Here is a 17853-nt window from a genome sequence, read left to right as displayed (position 1 = left end):
GGCTATACCTTACATAAGTCAATGGAACCTAAAAATTAAAGGGCATCTGTCAGCAGATTTGTACCTATGACACTGGCTGACCCGCTACATGTGCACTTGGCTGAAGACATCTGTGTTGGTCCCATGTTCATATGTGTCCACATTGCTGAGAAAAATGAGGTTTTAATATATGCAAATGAGCCTCTAGGAGCAACAGGGGTGTTGTCATTACTCCTAGAGGCTCAGCTCTCTCTGTAACTGCTGCATCCTCTGCACTATGACAGGTCAGACAGTGTAAAGTTCATCACACCTGCCTGGCCCTGTAAATCAAGGGGCAGAGGGCGCTGTAGTTGCAGAGAGAGCAAAGCCTCTAAGAATAATGGCTACGCCCCCGTTGCGCCTCAAGGCTTATTTGCATATATTAAAACTTCTCAGCCATGCATGCACATATGAACATGGGACCAACACAGATGTCTTCAGCTGCTAAGTGCACTTGAAAGGCAATAAACGGAAAAGTGGCCCTATCTATAATACTTAACGTTTAATCATTCAATTAAAAAAAGCCCAACAAGATAATGAATAAACAAAAATCCCAGCAAGCAGTGCAAGTAAACCCGTGCGCAATTTAAGACCAAGAGTGGCGCAGGGAGCGGGGTAAGTATATTCCCTGTGAGGGGCCTGGCATATGGGGGGGCAGTATTGGATAACCCCTTTAATATATTTTAGGCCTAGTGGCCAGTGTGAAAATTGCAGGATTACACACTTTTTTTATATATATATAGTGACATGGAAAAATAATTTTTTTTTTTTGCCAAAAATGATTAAAAAATAAAACAAATAAATTGTTGTCCAGGATGAAACATAAAGCATGACCACTTAAAAATAATACAATTGTGCTGAGTAGTATTGTAGCATTTACTTCAATGGACCAGACACAACCCCTTTAAATCACCAGTACTGATATAAACAGTTGCACAGCATGTCAATGTGGCAGAACGCTATACCTGAATATTGCTTTCATTAGCGCCTCGTCGGCGGCCCTCCACGCGAGTTATTGTGGTGGTTTGTCCAATGACGTCAATTGTGCCCGAGAGCTTTCTACTGGAAAACATTTAAATAGCAGGAAAATACTGAAACACTGTCACCAAACATGTAACAAGCAAATATAGAATATATATAAATACAGAATAAGCAAGAACAGGGCAAATAGGTCCAATACCAGAAAACTGAAGGCAATTCTCGACTGCACCAGAAAGCCAGTGATTTCACGTTAAACATTTTTGCAAATTTAGGAGGAAATCCAGCCTAAACAATTCTAAATGATCCTTGGGAGCCTATGAGCCCGGCTCATTTCCAAAATGAAGTGTCTGTGAAAGTGCACCCTTTAAACCCATTCAGCGATTCGAATCCCTGGGAATTTTCTCTAATCTCTAGCATACTCCATCCATACAAGTCAGGGCCCCACTGATCCTGGAACTGACGGAGCCACAGAGTTGGTTTAGCACTGCACTGGTTCTCCCTGCACATTGGCTTTACTACTCTGTGCCAGGATTCAGTTATGAGTTATTGAGAAGAGCCCAACCATATTCACAGATGGTGGGGATGGATGGTACTACCCATAGGTAAAGGATATGGGCAAACATACAACTGCTATCTTCTTGGCTATTATGGGCTACATGCACAGCTGCCTGTAGAGGTCAAGCAAGACAAACTCTTACCTTGGAGGTGGTGCCCCAGATTTAAATAAAGATGATGGAGACGTGAACTCTGGTTTTGTTGTCTGTAAGACACCGTCTTTCTCAGAATTTCCAGTTCTTCCCTGCTGTACCTATAAAAAAAATATACAAACCTCACACCATAGACACAGAAGATGCATAACTGTAAGACTTATAGCATCAGTGTCACAAAGAGCTATAGGACACGAGGGTTATATTGCAACTCTTGGATTGGTAAAATACTGGTCATTTCCAAAATCTCTATCCACATAGGCTAACAGTGTCACATGTGGTAACGATGGACTAATAATTGATCCACAACCATTAAAGAAACTACTCTAAAATACACGAGTAGATCATCCAGGCGATTGTCGGGAAGGAAGTGTTCCTTTCTGGCAACAGAGGAGACCACTATTACATGCAGCGATCTCCTCCTCAGTATGGCTCGTCCCTCACTGGGCAATTGGAATCAATGATTCATTGCCGGAGGCAGAACGTGACCTGCCCCCGGCAAACAATCATTTTTAAACCTTCGTAAAGATTCCAATTGCCCAATGAACGGGTAATCGGCAGCAGTATTACACTGCTAGATCGCTGAGGAGCATTCATACGAACGCTTGTTAGCATTGATCCGTGAATTAATCTGCACGTCTAATATGAGCTTAACTGGCTTATGGAAGAGCTGCCACCTTGTGATAACAGTTTGGATATATCTAATCTTATGACTATGCGGCATATTACACAGTAGTCTTAGGAGAATGAAATGCACTGTAGAGACAGACTATGAAATAGAGTGCGGCTTTTGTATGCCATGGTAAAAGAGTCAGAAAAAAGTGGTATCTAGAAGCAATGGGGGTACATTTAGGATTGAAGGTGAACTATCTTGTGAAACTATAGGGACGGCTACATGTTGGATTGCCCATGTGGACTCCAGTATGTAGGACAAACCCTGAGAAAATTAAAAACTCGCATACAGGAACATGTTAGAAATATAAAAAAAAAAAGAAGGACTAGAAACAGTGTTTTAGCACATTTAAAAAAAAAGCACAAAATAAAAACCCATCAGGGTTAAAGTTTGTTGCACGTGACTAATAAATGGCGGGGGGGGAGGGGGGTCCAAACGCCGCGAGGTAGAGTGGATCTACAAATTGGGAACCCTGCAACCTTTAGGGTTAAATGTGGAATTTGATTTGAAACCCTGTTTGGTATAAAAAGAAACATGTTGTCTTTCGCCAAGGAGGCGCTAGTTTGTATATTTCTGTGTTTTCTGTGTGTAAAATTATAATGTTTCTGTAAGAGGAGTATAGAATGGGAACTATATATAAAAAATCATTCTTATAGTAGGTATAGACTAGATGGTGTGAACAGGAATCAACGGGAGGGGCAGTAGGGATTGTATGAATGGATTATGATCGTGATCTCTAATTGGCCATACATGGACATGTGATTATGAAACGGAAAGAGAGGTCATTGATAAGAGGGGATGAGATTTTGTTTGACAGTATTGTTTTAGATGTAAAAACGATTTTTTTTGTATGCTTTTTAATCATGTATTTTTAAGGTTTTAAATATTTATTGTAATGCACAAGCAAATTGGGAGGATGTTATGCAGGTAGAAGGAGGAGCCGAATCTGTATGTAAAAAACACGCCCTTGATGGGCGGGATATGCACCCCTGACAAAGCCAGGGTGATAGATGGGGAAACCGGTCAAATTATCTGATATGCCTGTATTCCTCAAGTTTGTGAGTATAATAAAAGCTGGTTTGGGATTAAAACTCATTGCGGTACTCATGGTCTTGACCAATATAGAATAGATATGTGGCAAGAAGACCGTAATTGGCGTATTGATGACTGTCGGCACATGCTGAAGTGGTTAGAGTGGAGTTATTGGAGAGCAGCGCGGTGTGAACAGGACCCACCACATCCGTAACCTGCAGTGCTCAAAGTAGGATTGACAATTCGGAATTAACTTTTTACCTTTTTTTAATGAAAGAGTGCTTCCTTGACTGAGTCTTTCATTCTCCATAGACTAGTGAGGGACAAGAGCCAGAATTTTCCTCCTTACTACTGGCATATATAGGCCACAGATGTTGGCTGCTGGACATACTCTTACTCTTTTACAAGAGGTAAAATACAAATCTGTCTTTCATTGTACCGTAATTTTATTCGTTGACGATGAGACTGGAAGTGCTTCCAGACCCATCCGAAGTCTCTTCTGTTTTTCACAGTAGGCTTTCCAGGAATCTTCGTTGAATCCATAATTGAAGTAGTCAGAGAGATCAGCGCCTAGAAATCAGAAACAAGATTCTACAATAACGTTCCTATAGACACCAATAGGTGAAGGTAGTACCAGTGGCTGAAGACCATGGTCCTGTAATTAGGATGTGCACTCCTCCTGCTGTAAACAGACAGTAACATGGTCCATAAAATTACCTGGCTTTCTCCAAGGTTTGTCCTCAAAAGAATCCAAGTCCACATCCACCAGAGGAACTCCATTAATACTGCCAGGGGCATCCAAATCCACTCCCTTTACTTTTCCTCCTGTAAAAGTAAAATAAAGAATAACTCACATTTCTGCATTACTTTCTTTTTAGTTCAATGAGCAGCAGGTAACATACAAAAATGTGCAGTGCACCAAAGAGTGGTCATTAACCCTTTCAGGAATGAGCAATGTTCAATTTTCATTTTTTACTCCCCGCACTTTTAGAGCCATAACATTTATATTTTCTGTTCACACCAATTTACCATAGCCATTATTAAAAAGAAAAAAAAAAAGAGGAAAAATTAGCATAAAAAAACCTGAACCAAGCCAGCACCCATTGACAATGACAATTATCAGCAATGAGGCTGATCCTGGTAATTTAACCCCTCAGATGTTGCCTATAGTGACTGCAGCATTTGTGGGGTTAGGAAAGGGAAGGAGCTCCTTCTGCATTTCAATAGGAATCTCCACAACAAAATTGTGGAGCCTATAGTTAACCTTTAAAAAAAAAAACAAAAAAAAAAAAAACAGTTTCATAGATCCAATGGCAATACAAAGAAAATTTGAATTCTTTCAAAGTAGTTAAACAAAAGAAAAACAATGCAAATTTAGTACTGCTGTCATTGTAGCAAATAAAGACGTCATGTCATTTTTAGAACAAAACAAACATCGTAATATTTTTTATTTTATTTTTAATTCACCCCACAAAAAAATGTAAAAAATTCAAGCCATTCTGAGCTTGTTTTCTCATGACACTTTGTACTTCATGATTACTTCGCAATTTTCAAAATTTAAATTTCTCTGCTTTTAAAACAGAAAGAGATACCTCCTAAAATATTTATTACTCAACATTCCCCATATGTCCACTTTATGTTGGCATCATTTTGGAAATGTCACTTTATTTTAGGACGTTACAAGGCTTAGACATTTAGAAGCAATTATTAAAAATTTGAAGAAAATTTCCAAACCCCACTTTTTAAGGACCAGTTCAGGTCTGAAGTCACTGTGTGGGGCTTACATAGTGGAAACCCCCGATAAATGACCCCATTGTAGAAACTACACCCCTCAAGTTACTCACAACTGATTTTACAAACTTTGTTAACCCTTTAGTTGTTCCACAAGAATTAAAGGAAAATAGAGATGAAATGTCTAAATTTCACTTTTTTGGCAGATTTTCCATTTTAATCCATTTTTTTCTTTAACACATCGATGGTTAACAGCCAAACAAAACTCAATATTTATTACCCTGATTCTGCAGTTTACAGAAACACCCCACATGTGGTTGTAAACTGATGTAAGGGCGCACGGCAGGGCACAAAAGGAAAGGAATGCCATAAGGTTTTTGGAAGGCAGATTTTGCTGGACTGGTTTTAGATTCCAAATCCCATTTGTGCCACCTGATGCACCTCTACAGTAGAAACTCCCAAAAAGTGACCACATCTTGGAAAGTAGGGGATAAGGTGCCAGTTTTATTGGTACTATTTTGGGGTACATATGATTTTTAATTGCTCTATATTTAGTTTTTTGGCAAGGTAGCCCAAAAATGGCACCGTTTTAATTTTTTTTACAACATTCATCTGACAGGGTAGATCATGTACTATTTTTATAGAGCAGGTTGTTACAGACGCAATGATATCAAATATGTCTACTTTCTTTGTTTGTAGAGATGAGCGAATTTCATGTTATGAAATTCGTTCACGCTTCGTTTGGTGGTAAAAGCAGAATGGCGCTAGGGATTCCGTTACCACGGACCATAATGCAATTCTATGATGGAATGCATAACAAAATGCCTTTAGGCTAGGTCTACATGACGACATTTGTCGCGCGACATTTTGTTGCACCAATGTCGCGCGACAATTTTTATAATGGCAGTCTATGGTGTCGCACTGCAACATGCGACATGCTGCGACTGCGACAGTCGCAGAAAATCCATTCAAGATGGATTTTTCTGCGACTGTCGCGTCGCAGTCGCAACATGTCGCATGTTGCAGTGCGACACCATAGACTGCCATTATAAAAATTGTCGCGCGACATTGGTGCAACAAAATGTTGCGCGACTTTTTGCCGCGCGACAAATGTCGTCGTGTAGACCTAGCCTTAGAGGCATTGCGTTAACCATTCCATCATAATAGAAGTCTATGGGCTGCAAAACGGATCCGTACCGTTTCCGTTATGCAGGGGAGTCATCTCCTCCATAACGGAAACAGGACGGATCCATTATGCAGGCCATAGACTTCTATTATAACAGAATGAATAACCGAAAGCCCCTAAAGGCATTCCATTATGCATTCCATCATAGAATTGCATTATGGTCCGTGGTAACGGAATCCCTAGCGCCATTCTGCTTTTACCACCAAACTAGGCGTGAACGAATTTCATAACATGAAATTCACTCATCTCTACAAACAAAGAAAGTAGACATATTTGATATCATTGCATCCGTAACAACCTGCTCTATAAAAATAGCACATGATATACCCTGTCAGATGAAAGTTGTAAAAAAAATAAAAACCGTGCCAAAACAGCCTCACAAAGGCACCTACCTCTAAAGGCATTCCGTTATTCATTCCGTCATAATAGAAGTCTATGGCCGTCACTACTGATCCGGGAGAGGACTACCCTGCTTAACTGAAACGGGACGGATCCGTTTTGCAGCCCATCGACTTCTATTATGACTGAATGAATAACGGAATACCTCGTCATAGAATTGCATTGTGGTCTATGGTAACGGAATCCATAACTCAATTCTGCTTTTACCACCAAACGAATCATGCCTGTAGAAGGCAGGTCCCGATGCCGTGCAAAGCATTGGGCAGCCTGTGCATGGCATGGGGCTGCCTTGTCACCCATGGGGTCCCCGCCACAGCAGCGCGGGGACCCGATGGGCAACCTCACCTGCCGCATGCACCTTCTATGCCGCGCTCCAAGCTGACCGCGGCATAGAAGGGGTTAATCCGCCGGCGTCTGCTTTTACAGCGATGCCGGCGGATACAGCAGGGGCCCGGATCACCGTGATGTAATAGTACTTCAAAATGCAGCAAGTCACTTGCCCCCATGACGTACTATTATGCCATATGTAGGGAAGGGGTTAAGGAGGATAATAAAGACAGCAGCATATGAGCTAAATATGGAGAGGAAAAACAAAACAAAAACATACTATTCATCTCTTCAATTCCACTGATCCAGCACACATGCTCTGGTGGTTCCCCCAGTCATTGTTCGCAAATGGCCAGGACATGACAGCTGCAGCCAGTGAGAGTAGTAGTATGGCATGTGACTGCTGAGACCACCGATTGGCTGCAACTGTTATGTGTTGGCCTACAGCAAACAAAGACTGGAGGGACCACTAGAGCGTCTGCACTAGATCAGTGGGGAATGGAAAAGGTAATTGTATTTTTTTCATTTTCTAGCATGTCCTGCTGCTTTTTATTTTTCTGAAAGAGGATAACCCATCCGTAAATGGCAAGATTGCAATAACTAAGTTGTAGCTTACCAGAAGATCCATAGATTCTGCCTCCAGTTTTAATATTCAGGTTAACTGGGGTTGTCCCATAGCTCCTAAAAGAATAAGTATTTAAACGTTATGAGAATGAATTGCATACAAGTTCAACCTAGCTTTAAAGCAGTAGCTACATACCCATACTGAGGAGCTCCTGTTTTAATATCTCCTATAGTTACATGGACGTCGTCGTCGTCATCATCACTATCGCTATCACTGTCATCTTCTGTTTCGGTCACCTTACACAGGTAGAAAAAATAAAAACGCAGAAATGTAAGTAAACATGCATTACATTTGCTAAACATAATAAACGTGTAATAAATTACAGCTCTATATACTCTAGGGGTCCAAAGGCCAAACGTTACTTATTCCAAAGGAATCAAAGGTCCCCACTTTCCTTACTTTACATTATCGCCTCGCCATTAGGCAGCCTGACCAAGATGTTGATCGATCAGGCCTGGCTCTCAGTTGCCATTCCTATACCACACGAGTGTCGGGAAAAAAGTTCTCCGTAGGTTAAGTTCACACTAAGCTTGGGAGTCCATACCTGTACACATTGTGGATTTTGGTGTGGAAAAACCACAGCATAATACGGTACCGGCAAAGGGAATGAGATTTGACAAATCTCATGAACACTTTGCTTTTTTTCTTCCATGGGGAAATTGACCTGCTGTGTGGATTTTGAAATCTGCAGCATTTTCATTGTTTCTGCACATTTTTTTGTGTGGATTTTACCTTTTGCAATGCTAAGGGAGAGATCAGGGCAAAATCTCAACAACAACAAAAAAACAGCAAGTAAATTTGGTGCGGAAAGGCTGAGAAATCTACTCAAAAATGTGCGGGGAAAACTCCTAAACTGATCTACAGTACTTCTGTTTTAAAGTGAAAAACATTGATTTTTTTTTAAGACCAATTTAAAAGCAAAAAAATAAATGTGATGGACTGTTGTAGTTACAGTGCACCGCCACAAGGGAAAAGTTGTGCAGGCAAATATTGAAGAGGATGCAGCACTCACATGAGCCGGTCGGTAGAGGTGCGGGGAGATGGACCCCGGCCAGTCTGATATTGATGACCTATCCTGAGAATAGGTAATGAATATTATGCCACTGCACAACCCCAACACCTTTCACACCCATGTCATCCATTAGAAAAATAAAAAAATGGAGCATGAAGACTTGTGTTTTGTAAACTCACCGCTTTGGCCACACCATTCTCAGTAGTCTCCACTTCAACAACAGGTAGCGGATGCGAGCTATGGAAAAAATTTGAAAATTAAGGAAAATATACAGTATGGCATCCCTGTCCACTGCCGTGTCTTAAGTAAAATTACATTCATAAAATATTCATTCACTAGGAACAATATCCATATTCAATATTCATATGATGCCTGCAAAAGAGGAGAAACCCCTGGTGCATCTCAATAAATTAGAATATCATCAAAACGTTACACTGATTTACTGCAATAAGTTGATTTTGTTAAAAGGAACCTGTCACAGGGATTTTGGGTATATAGCCGAGGACATGGGTTGCTAGATGGCCGCTAGCACATCTGCAATACCCAGTCCCCATAGCTCTGTGTGCTTTTATTTTGTGTAAAAAAAATACGATTTGATCCATATGCAAATTACCCCGAGAGGTGTCCTGTCCCGGAGATGAGTCCAGTGTGCTTTTATTGTGTAAAAACCCCCCGATTTGATCCATATGCAAATTACCCTGAGATGTGTCCTGTATGAGAGAGGAGTCTAGTGTGAAGGAGCCCAGCACCTACCCGCATCCTCCGAATCTCCTCCTTGCTCCCCAACGTCAGAAAGCCAAAGTGCCGTAATCTCGTGATGCGCGAGCTAGCGCATGCGCAGTTCCTTCCCTGGGGCTGATGCCAGCACAGGGAAGGAACACTATGACGACGCTCGCGCATCGCGAGATTAAGGTGCTCTGGCTTTCTGACGTTGGGGAGCAAGGAGGAGATTCGGAGGATGCGGGTAGGTGCTGGGCTCCTTCACACTAGACTCCTCTCTCATACAGGAAACATCTCAGGGTAATTTGCATATGGATCAAATCGGGGGGTTTTTACACAATAAAAGCACACAGAGCTATGGGGACTGGGTATTGTGGATGTGCTAGCGGCCATCTAGCAACCCATGTCCTCAGCTCTATACAGAAAATCCAGGTGACAGGTTCCCTTTAAGGCCTCATGCACACGACCGTTGTTGTTTCCGTGTGTCTTCCTTTATTTTTGGAGGCTCTCCAGACATGAAGGAAAGTAAAAAAAAAAAGTCAATTTTGCCATGCAAATGATAGGAAAAAAAACAGACACAGACGACAATCTTGTGTGCCTCCGCGTTTTTTCACGGTCCCATTGACTTGAATGGGTCCGCGAACCGTTTTCAGTGAAAAAAAATAGGACAGGTTATATTTTTGGGACGGACTGGAACCACGGACGCGGATGACAAACGGTGCATTAGCTGAGTTTTCGACTGACCCATTGAAAGTCATAAGGTCCACAGAAAATCACGAAAAACGGAACAACGGTCGTGTGCATGAGGCCTAATGTTGATGATTATGGCTTACAGCTAATGAAAACCCAAAAGACAGATCTCAGAAAATTAAAATGTTATACGAGACCAAGTAAAAAAATAATTTTTAATACAGAAATGTTGGTCTATGGAAAAGTATGTACAGGATATGCACTCAATACATGGTCAGGGCTCTTTTTCCATGAATTACTCTATCAATGTGGCGTGGCATGGAGGCGTTCAGCCTGTGGCACTGCTGAGGTGTTAAGGAAGCCCAGTGCTTTGATATCGGACTTCAGCTCGTCTGCATCATTGGGTCTGGTGTCTCATCTTCCTCTTGACAATATCCCATAGAAAATCTATGGCGTTTAGGTCCGGCAAGTTTGCATGCCAATAAAGCACAGTAATACGGTAGTTATTAAATCAGGTATTGGTACTTTTGGATGTGTGGGCAGTGTCTTACTGGAAAATGGAATTAGCATCTCCATAAAGCTTGTCAGCAGACTGAAGCATGAAGTGCTCTACAATCTCCTGGTAGATGGCTGCGCTGACTTCAGGCTTGATATAAACACAGTAGACCAAAACCAGCAGATGACAGAACTCACCAAACCATCACTGATTGTGGAAACTTCACACTGGACCTCAAGCAACTTGAATTGTGTGCCTCTCTGCTCTTCCTCCAGACTCTGGGACCTCGATTTCTAAATTAAATGCAAAACTTACTTCCATCTGAAAACAGGACTTTGGACCACTGAACAGCAGTCCAGTCCATTTTCTCCTTGGCCCAGGTAAGACGCTTCTGACATCGTCTCTGGGTCATGAGTGGCTTGACACAAGGAGTGTACTAGTTGTAGCCCATGTCCTGGATACATCTGTGTGTGGTGGCTCTTGAAGCACTGACTCCAGCCGTAATCCACTCCTTGTGAATCTCCCCTAAATTCTTGACAATCCTTTCAAGGCTGCGGTTATCCCTGTTGCTTGTGCACATTTTTGTACCGCATTTTTCCTTCCACTCAACTTTCCATTAATATGTCTGTATACAGTGATTTGTGAACAGCCGGCTTCTTTAGCATGAAGGTGTCAATGACTGTCTTCTGGACAACTGTCAAGTCAGCAGTCTTCCCCATGATTGAGTAGCCTACTAAACCATTTAAAGGCTTAGGAAACCTTTGCAGGAGTTTTGTGTTGACTAGATGACTAGAGTGTGACAGTCTATAATATTGAACTTTTTCACATTTTCTGAGATCCTGACTCTTGGGTTTTCATTAGCAGTAAGCCATAATCATCAACATTAAAATAAATAAACGCTTGAAATACGTCAGTCTGTGTTTAATGAATATATATAATATACAAGTTATACTTTTTGAATTGAATTGCTACATTAATTAACTTTTCAATGATATTCAAATTTGCTGGGATGCACTAGTAGTCTACTGTGAAGGTTCACTGATACCTACACTATAGGGACATGATCACTGACTATCCACGAAACACAATGGAGCAGATTTATGAAGACTGGCCTTTTATACGACATGAAGGGAAAAAAATAAAAAAAAATCACCCAGGGTAAGATGTGGAAAATGTATTAAAAGATGCCCCAACTTGTGCCGTCTGAGCACCAGAAACTGAAATCAAGGATCTATTTTTTCCGCCAGTTTTCATGCATTAACGATTGTAGATCAGCCGGGCCGCTGGAGCACTGTCCACTTCCGTTAAGTTCTGACAGGAGCGGCTGAGAACTGTAAACCAGACGGCTGCTGTACAACTGTTGTAGATGTGCCCTGTTGTGAACTGCAGTTTATTTCATCAACTTTTCCCATACATGAGAAGGGTGACCGTGACGAATTACGTGCAGAAGCAACCCACTTTTTCAGTCAGACATTTCTGCGATAATTATGCGGCATGCAAGCAAAAGCCGATCTGACTGCTACAAAGCCTCACCTTGACATGTCCTCTTCATCGTCAACCTCCGGCCCAGCAGCTTCATTTTCCTCTATATTAACACACAACAGACAAAAATGGAAGCTGAATTTCACATAATCCAATCTTTTTGGTTATCCGACATCCTTCAGCCCTGACAATGTGCAGAGGATGGAGCTGGTTACTGCAGCGCTGCCCCCAATGAAGTGAATAGGAGCCGCTGTGCAGTAACCAGCTCTGGCCACCACACAATAGAGGGAGCTGTGGAGTTCTGGCACTAAAGCTACTCAAACAGCTGGAAATGCAAGGTGTTGGACCACAGCTGATCAAACGGCCTTCCTGAAGATAGGACATCGCTTGTAAAATCCCGGACAACCCCTATAAAGGCGTTTTCTGGGAGATAAAGGGAATCGGTCACCAATGACCACAAACTATTTGCATAGACACATAGCTGTGGTTCACCTGATTTAAAGGGGTTTTCGGAGATTTTTTTTTTTTTTTTTTTTTTTTTTAACTTATGATCTATCCTCAGGAAAGGTCTTCAGTACCTGATCGGCGGGGGTCTGACCCCAGCCGATCAGCTAGGAGCGCCACAGCCATTTCTCAGTGACGTCGTTCACGTGGCCTAGGAGCAGCTCAGCTCCATTCAAGTGAATGATGCTGAGCTGCGACACCAAGTACAACCGTTATACAATGTACGGCGCTGTTCTTGGTGAACTGCCAGAAGGCCGCAGCGCCCACAGGAGCACTAATGCCTTCTCAAACAGCTGATCCGCGGGTGTCCTGGGTGTCAAACCCCCAGCGATCAGACAAGGATATTTAAATCGGTAAAAAAAAAATCTCAGAAAACCCTTTTAAAGCCAGGTTTTCTTTTGTTGATCTGAGGCTCCGTTCCAGAGTCATAACACTTCTTAATATGGAAGTGAGGCCTTTGGTGCAACGAGGGTGTCACCATTGCTCTTATTGCACCCAAGCTCCACTTCTTTCTGTGGCCAGACCCTCCCTCGTTGCTTTGTAATTGCCTAGCCCTGTCAATGAAAGCAGCCAGGGACTGACCACACAAAAGGAGCGGAACTTGGGTGCAACAAGAGCAACGGTGACGACCTCATTGCACCAAAAGCCTAATTTGCATATTTAGAAGTTGGGAACAGAGACTCAGATCAACAAAATAAGAGCAGTTGAACCACAGCTATGTGTCTATGCAAACAGTTTGACAGGGAGGACGTTGGGGACAGATTCCCTTTAAATATAGGTGGATTATTCTCAGGACAAGTCGTCAATATCACATCAGTGGGGGTCCGACTCCAGCTGATCAGTTGTCTGAAGAGGTTCAAGCCTCCTTACAGTATCCCCAGGCACAGTTTCAGGCTACTTTCACACTCGTGTTTTGTGCAGATCCGTCATGGACGGATCCGTTCAGATAATACATCCGTCTGCATCCGCTCAGAACGGATCGGTTTGTATTATCTTTAACATAGCCAAGACGGATCCGTCTTCAACACCATTGAAAGTCAATGGGAGACTGATCCGTTTTCAATTGTGCCAGATTGTGTCATAGAAAACGGATCGGTCCCCATTGACTTACATTGTGTGCCAGGACGGATCCGTTTGGCTCAGTTTCGTCAAGCGCACAGCAAAACGTTGCAAGCAGTGTCCGCCTCCAAAGCGGAATGGAGACGGAATGGAGACTGAACTGATGCATTCCGAGCGGATCCTTTTCCATTCAGAATGAATTAGGGCAAAACTGATCCGTTTTGGACCGCTTGTGAGAGCCCTGAACGCATCTCACAAACGGAAAGCCAAAACGCCAGTGTGAAAGTAGCCTTATACGTCGTATAGCAGCTGTACTTGGTATTGCAGCTTGAATGGGACTGACCCGACGTCACAGGTTGGAGAACGGGCTGACCCGACGTCACAGGTTGGAGAAGCTTCCCACAGCTGATCAGCAGGGGTACCGCGTGCTCAGACCCCAATCAACTGATAGTGATGGCCTATTTCAAGGAAGGATCATAAATATTTAGCTCCAGGGAAAACCCCTATAATGTCATGTCCTCCATTTCATAGGAAGAAACATTTTCTCATGCAAACATATCGGAAAACACCCTGTCCAGCTCCACCAGCAAGTGCTTTTTACAGGGGCACAGCACGTAGGAAACACTATCAGCCCTGCGCTCCACAATCCTGTCTTCAGTCACCCAATAGGACTTGTGACTTTTTAGCTCGCTTGCCGAAAATTTGGGGAAACTTTTTTGCATTTTTACACCACTTGCTCCAGTTTTGAAAAGTAGATAAATGAGTGGGCATGGTTCGCCATGTTAATGAGCTTCACTCCAGATTTATGTCTCAAAGCCACTCCAGGTGCAGAAAACTGGAGAAGCATTTCTAGACAAAAGGTGTTAGGTCCAAAGGTAAGCCTGATTTAACAATGTGTGGCAAAGAGGAGATCAAGCCAGACTCAGGGAAAACAGACTTCAAATATTCCCCTCGCCTGACCGCCCTGTAAGCTTTGGAGGGGTTTTTCACTGTCTAGCAACCATCTATTCAGTTCTCTGCTCTACTAGAGAATGGGGGGAACCTGTCCACATAGATGAGAAGGGCATCCATGCTCCAGCACCAGGCAGAAGACACAAGGGCAATGGATGTGATGTCTGAGGAGGAAGCAGCAGAGGATGTGCCCAGAAAGAGATGAATGTATAAATTACACAGTTTTTCCATAAAACTATCAATCTGCTTGGCGGTCTGCAGATGGCACTACATTTTGTGGTGACACGCAGTCTTGAAGAGACCTCGATACTTCGGTGAAGGTTCTCATTCATCCAGAGCATGGCATAGCAGCAAGCAACTGGACAACTTGTATAATGTCTTGAAGGCCTTTTGCGAGACACCCGCTTTCTCAGTTACAATGACTTGTACAATAAATCTCTGGCATTAAACACTGATGACTAGGATTACAGTCATAATGTAATAGTCAATGATTTTCCAGGAGATCTCTGACGAATAAGATAAATTTCAATCAGATCAATAGGCCACTGACTGGATAGAAAGCTGTACGTGTAAAGCCATCCGTCAGGGGCCCATACACCTGCATACGGAGAGAGAAGGCAGCTACCGGGAATCTCTGAGACCCCAGCGGGATTGGGGGCTGAATAGTGTTGAGCGAACTTGTGTTTTTCTAAGTTCGGCGTCTAAAGTTCAGCGTATCTTAGAATCGCGTTATGGATTCCGCTACCACGGACCATAACTTGGTTCCGCACGACTACAGTGAGGAAGAGGATGCATAGGCCAGCGCTGAGCATGCGCTCATGCAGGGGATAGGTGACAAGTGTCTATTGTGGGGAAACCCCTTGGAAGCTGTGGGTGGGAGCAGGATACAAGGGGGAGAACACCTTTATGGCCAGAAGGGACTGATAACATGGCTGACATGTGCTGGACAGTGGAGGACATTAGGGTGACACGTGCTGCCACAATACTGAGCTCATGGAACCGCAATACGGAGGAAGCACATGAGTTCACACCGTGCGGCCACCAGGCTTCTCACTGCAGGCCACACTACAACCACGCACAACACACGCAAGACTCGTACCCCCATACAGCCACTCTTCCTCCTCATCCCCGCCTCCTTCGCCCGCAGTCACTGTAGTAGCGGTGGCTGTGCTCGCTGCTGTTGGGGAGGTGGTTGAGGAAGGAGCAGCGGCCGCGTTGGAGCCGCCAATCTCCGACGTAACCACCATCCGCTCCACCAGCTCTCCCCCGGCGGACATCTTTCTTGTGGAAAGAGGGAAAAGCAGCTATCGCGAGAAACTGCAAGCTCCAGTCACGAACAGCCGGCGGAACTCCAAGCAACCAATTGAAATGCACAATGAACGTCACGTGGTAGTCCGTGTGCTATCGCGGCGGCCATGTTGCTTTTGGGCTTAGTTTGCCACTTTTTTAAAAAAAACTTTATTGATTTCGCTGGTCTGTCAAAAAAAAAAAAAAAAAAAAAAAAAAAAAAAAAGAGTCGTCAGGCCCTGGTCTGTGCTGGGGACTCAATAGGCAATGAGTGCTAGAAAGTAACGGCTATTATCGGGTTGTAGAGGTCCAGTTATGTTCTTGTGACGACAACATTTTCAATATTTTTATGCTGAGACTTCAGGACAAGATATGGGGGGAGGGGGTTAAAAAGTAATTAAACTGATTCTGTCACCAGATTTTACCCTATTAAGTTAGCTGACAGCGATGTGCTAATGTCAGCTAAAGCTAACTAGCCTGTTCCTACTTTTATCTATGCCCCCATTACGCCAGAAATCTAACTTTTATAATATGCTAATTAGCCCCTAGAAGCAGGGAGCGGGGGCGGGGGGGGGGGGGTTGTTCCTGCTCCTAGAGGCTCCGTTCTCCCACCTTTGTCACCTCCCTCTAAGTCCTGATTGACAGGGCCAGGCAGCACTCACATCCGTCTGCCAGCCTGTGCTCTGGAGAAATCTCGTGCCATTCGGCGCAGGCGTGGTGAGGAGGCTGCCAGCGTCTTTCCCTCACCGCGCTTGTGCCGAATGCTGAACGGCGCGAGATTTCACCACAGCACAAGGCTGGCAGACAGATGCGAGCGCTGCCCGGCCCTGTCAATCAGGACTTGGAGGGAGGCGACAAAGGTGGGAGAACGGAGCCTCCAGGAGCAGGAACAACGCCCCTCTCTGCTCCTAGAGGCTAATTAGCATATTATAAAAGTTAGATCTCTGGCGTAATGGGGGCATAGATCAAACAAGTTCCTTGGTGGCATTTATGCCAGGATGCCCACTAAAACCAGAATTGTGGCACTTACCTAATAGTCAGAGGAGCAAATGACCAGGGACAAACAACGTATCTTTAGGGGATTGTACCGGAACTAAGTGTTGTCCCGCAGTAATCTCTGTCATCAAATCGCAGCCACAATGATACCTGCCGGCAAAATAGGTTCTAGTGGAGTATCAGGAGACTGAAAGGCACAAAAACTCCGGGATAGGGCATCAGCTTTGACATTTTTACTTCCTGGCCTGAAAGTAATGCAAAAGTTAAAGTGTGTAAAGAACAATGCCCACCTAGCCTGTCTGGGATTCAAACGTTTAGCAGATTCCAAAAACATTAAATTCTTATGATCAGTAAGCACCGTCACACAATGTTGAGCCCCCTGCAAAAAATGACGCCATTCCTCTAAGGTCCATTTAATAGCAAGTAACTCTTGATTACCAATATCATAATTTCTCTCAGTAGAAGAGAACTTATGAGAAAAGAAAGCGCAAGGCCTCAGGTTGGTGAGAGTTGATGCCCCTTGGGATTGTACTGCCCCTACCCCATCCTCGAAGGGTCACAATACTCTACTGTTCCACCCACCAAGGGAGTGGAGTCAATAGCAATAATATGAATGAGGTTAGCAAGAGATAAAATGGGCACACCAAGAGACAAAGCAAAATTGTGGTCAATAAAATTAGAGGCGAACCCAGAATCAATAAATGCCTTCCCAGAACCCTTACAAGTGCCAAAAGAAATAACCACAGGTAACAATACTTTCTCTTTAACCACCTTGGGGAGTACCTTATCCTTCTGGACGTCAGGACGCAGAGATCTTCTCTCAGGATAACACAATGGGAACAGGGGCGCTGACCTGGCACAGCGTAACAATAAACCAGGATAGTCCATAAGTGCAAATTGTCCATGATAGAACAGTTGTAGTCCATGGAAAATATAAAAACTATTAAATAACAATTCTTGGAGGCTCAAAGCATTTA

General features: G+C 43.4%; 1 protein-coding gene across 3 annotated transcripts; it reads right to left on the bottom strand.

Annotated features, from left to right (window-relative positions):
- Positions 1-977: 977 nt before the first annotated feature.
- LOC122938634 (pre-mRNA 3'-end-processing factor FIP1-like) lies at positions 978-15881 on the bottom strand. Of its 3 annotated transcripts, none has more exons than XM_044294337.1 (10): positions 15693-15881; positions 12131-12182; positions 8871-8928; positions 8692-8754; positions 7815-7915; positions 7671-7735; positions 4129-4236; positions 3851-3981; positions 1698-1807; positions 978-1080 (listed from the first exon to the last, which is right to left on the bottom strand). In XM_044294337.1, exons 1-10 carry the CDS (start codon positions 15868-15870, stop codon positions 978-980), a joined length of 969 nt encoding a protein of 322 aa, XP_044150272.1. In that variant the 5' UTR covers positions 15871-15881. The 3 variants fall into 3 exon arrangements, with proteins under 3 accessions (XP_044150272.1, XP_044150344.1, XP_044150431.1); XM_044294409.1 differs by having other exon boundaries at positions 978-1077; XM_044294496.1 differs by lacking the exon at positions 8692-8754.
- Positions 15882-17853: the final 1972 nt, after the last annotated feature.

Source organism: Bufo gargarizans, chromosome 1 (assembly GCF_014858855.1).
Source record: "Bufo gargarizans isolate SCDJY-AF-19 chromosome 1, ASM1485885v1, whole genome shotgun sequence".
NCBI lineage: Eukaryota > Metazoa > Chordata > Amphibia > Anura > Bufonidae > Bufo > Bufo gargarizans.
Note: the sequence above shows the minus strand (reverse complement) of the source record. Positions and strands in the feature narration are given on the sequence as shown.

Excerpts from the sequence above, each read along its gene's own strand:
- LOC122938634 (XM_044294337.1), bottom strand. The coding sequence starts at position 15,870 with ATGTCCGCCGGGGGAGAGCTGGTGGAGCGGATGGTGGTTACGTCGGAG. Across the intron at positions 8,755-8,870 it reads AGAATGGTGTGGCCAAAGCG|GATAGGTCATCAATATCAGA; the intron begins GTGAGTTTACAA and ends ACCTATTCTCAG. Across the intron at positions 7,916-8,691 it reads ACCTCTACCGACCGGCTCAT|GTGACCGAAACAGAAGATGA; the intron begins GTGAGTGCTGCA and ends TACCTGTGTAAG.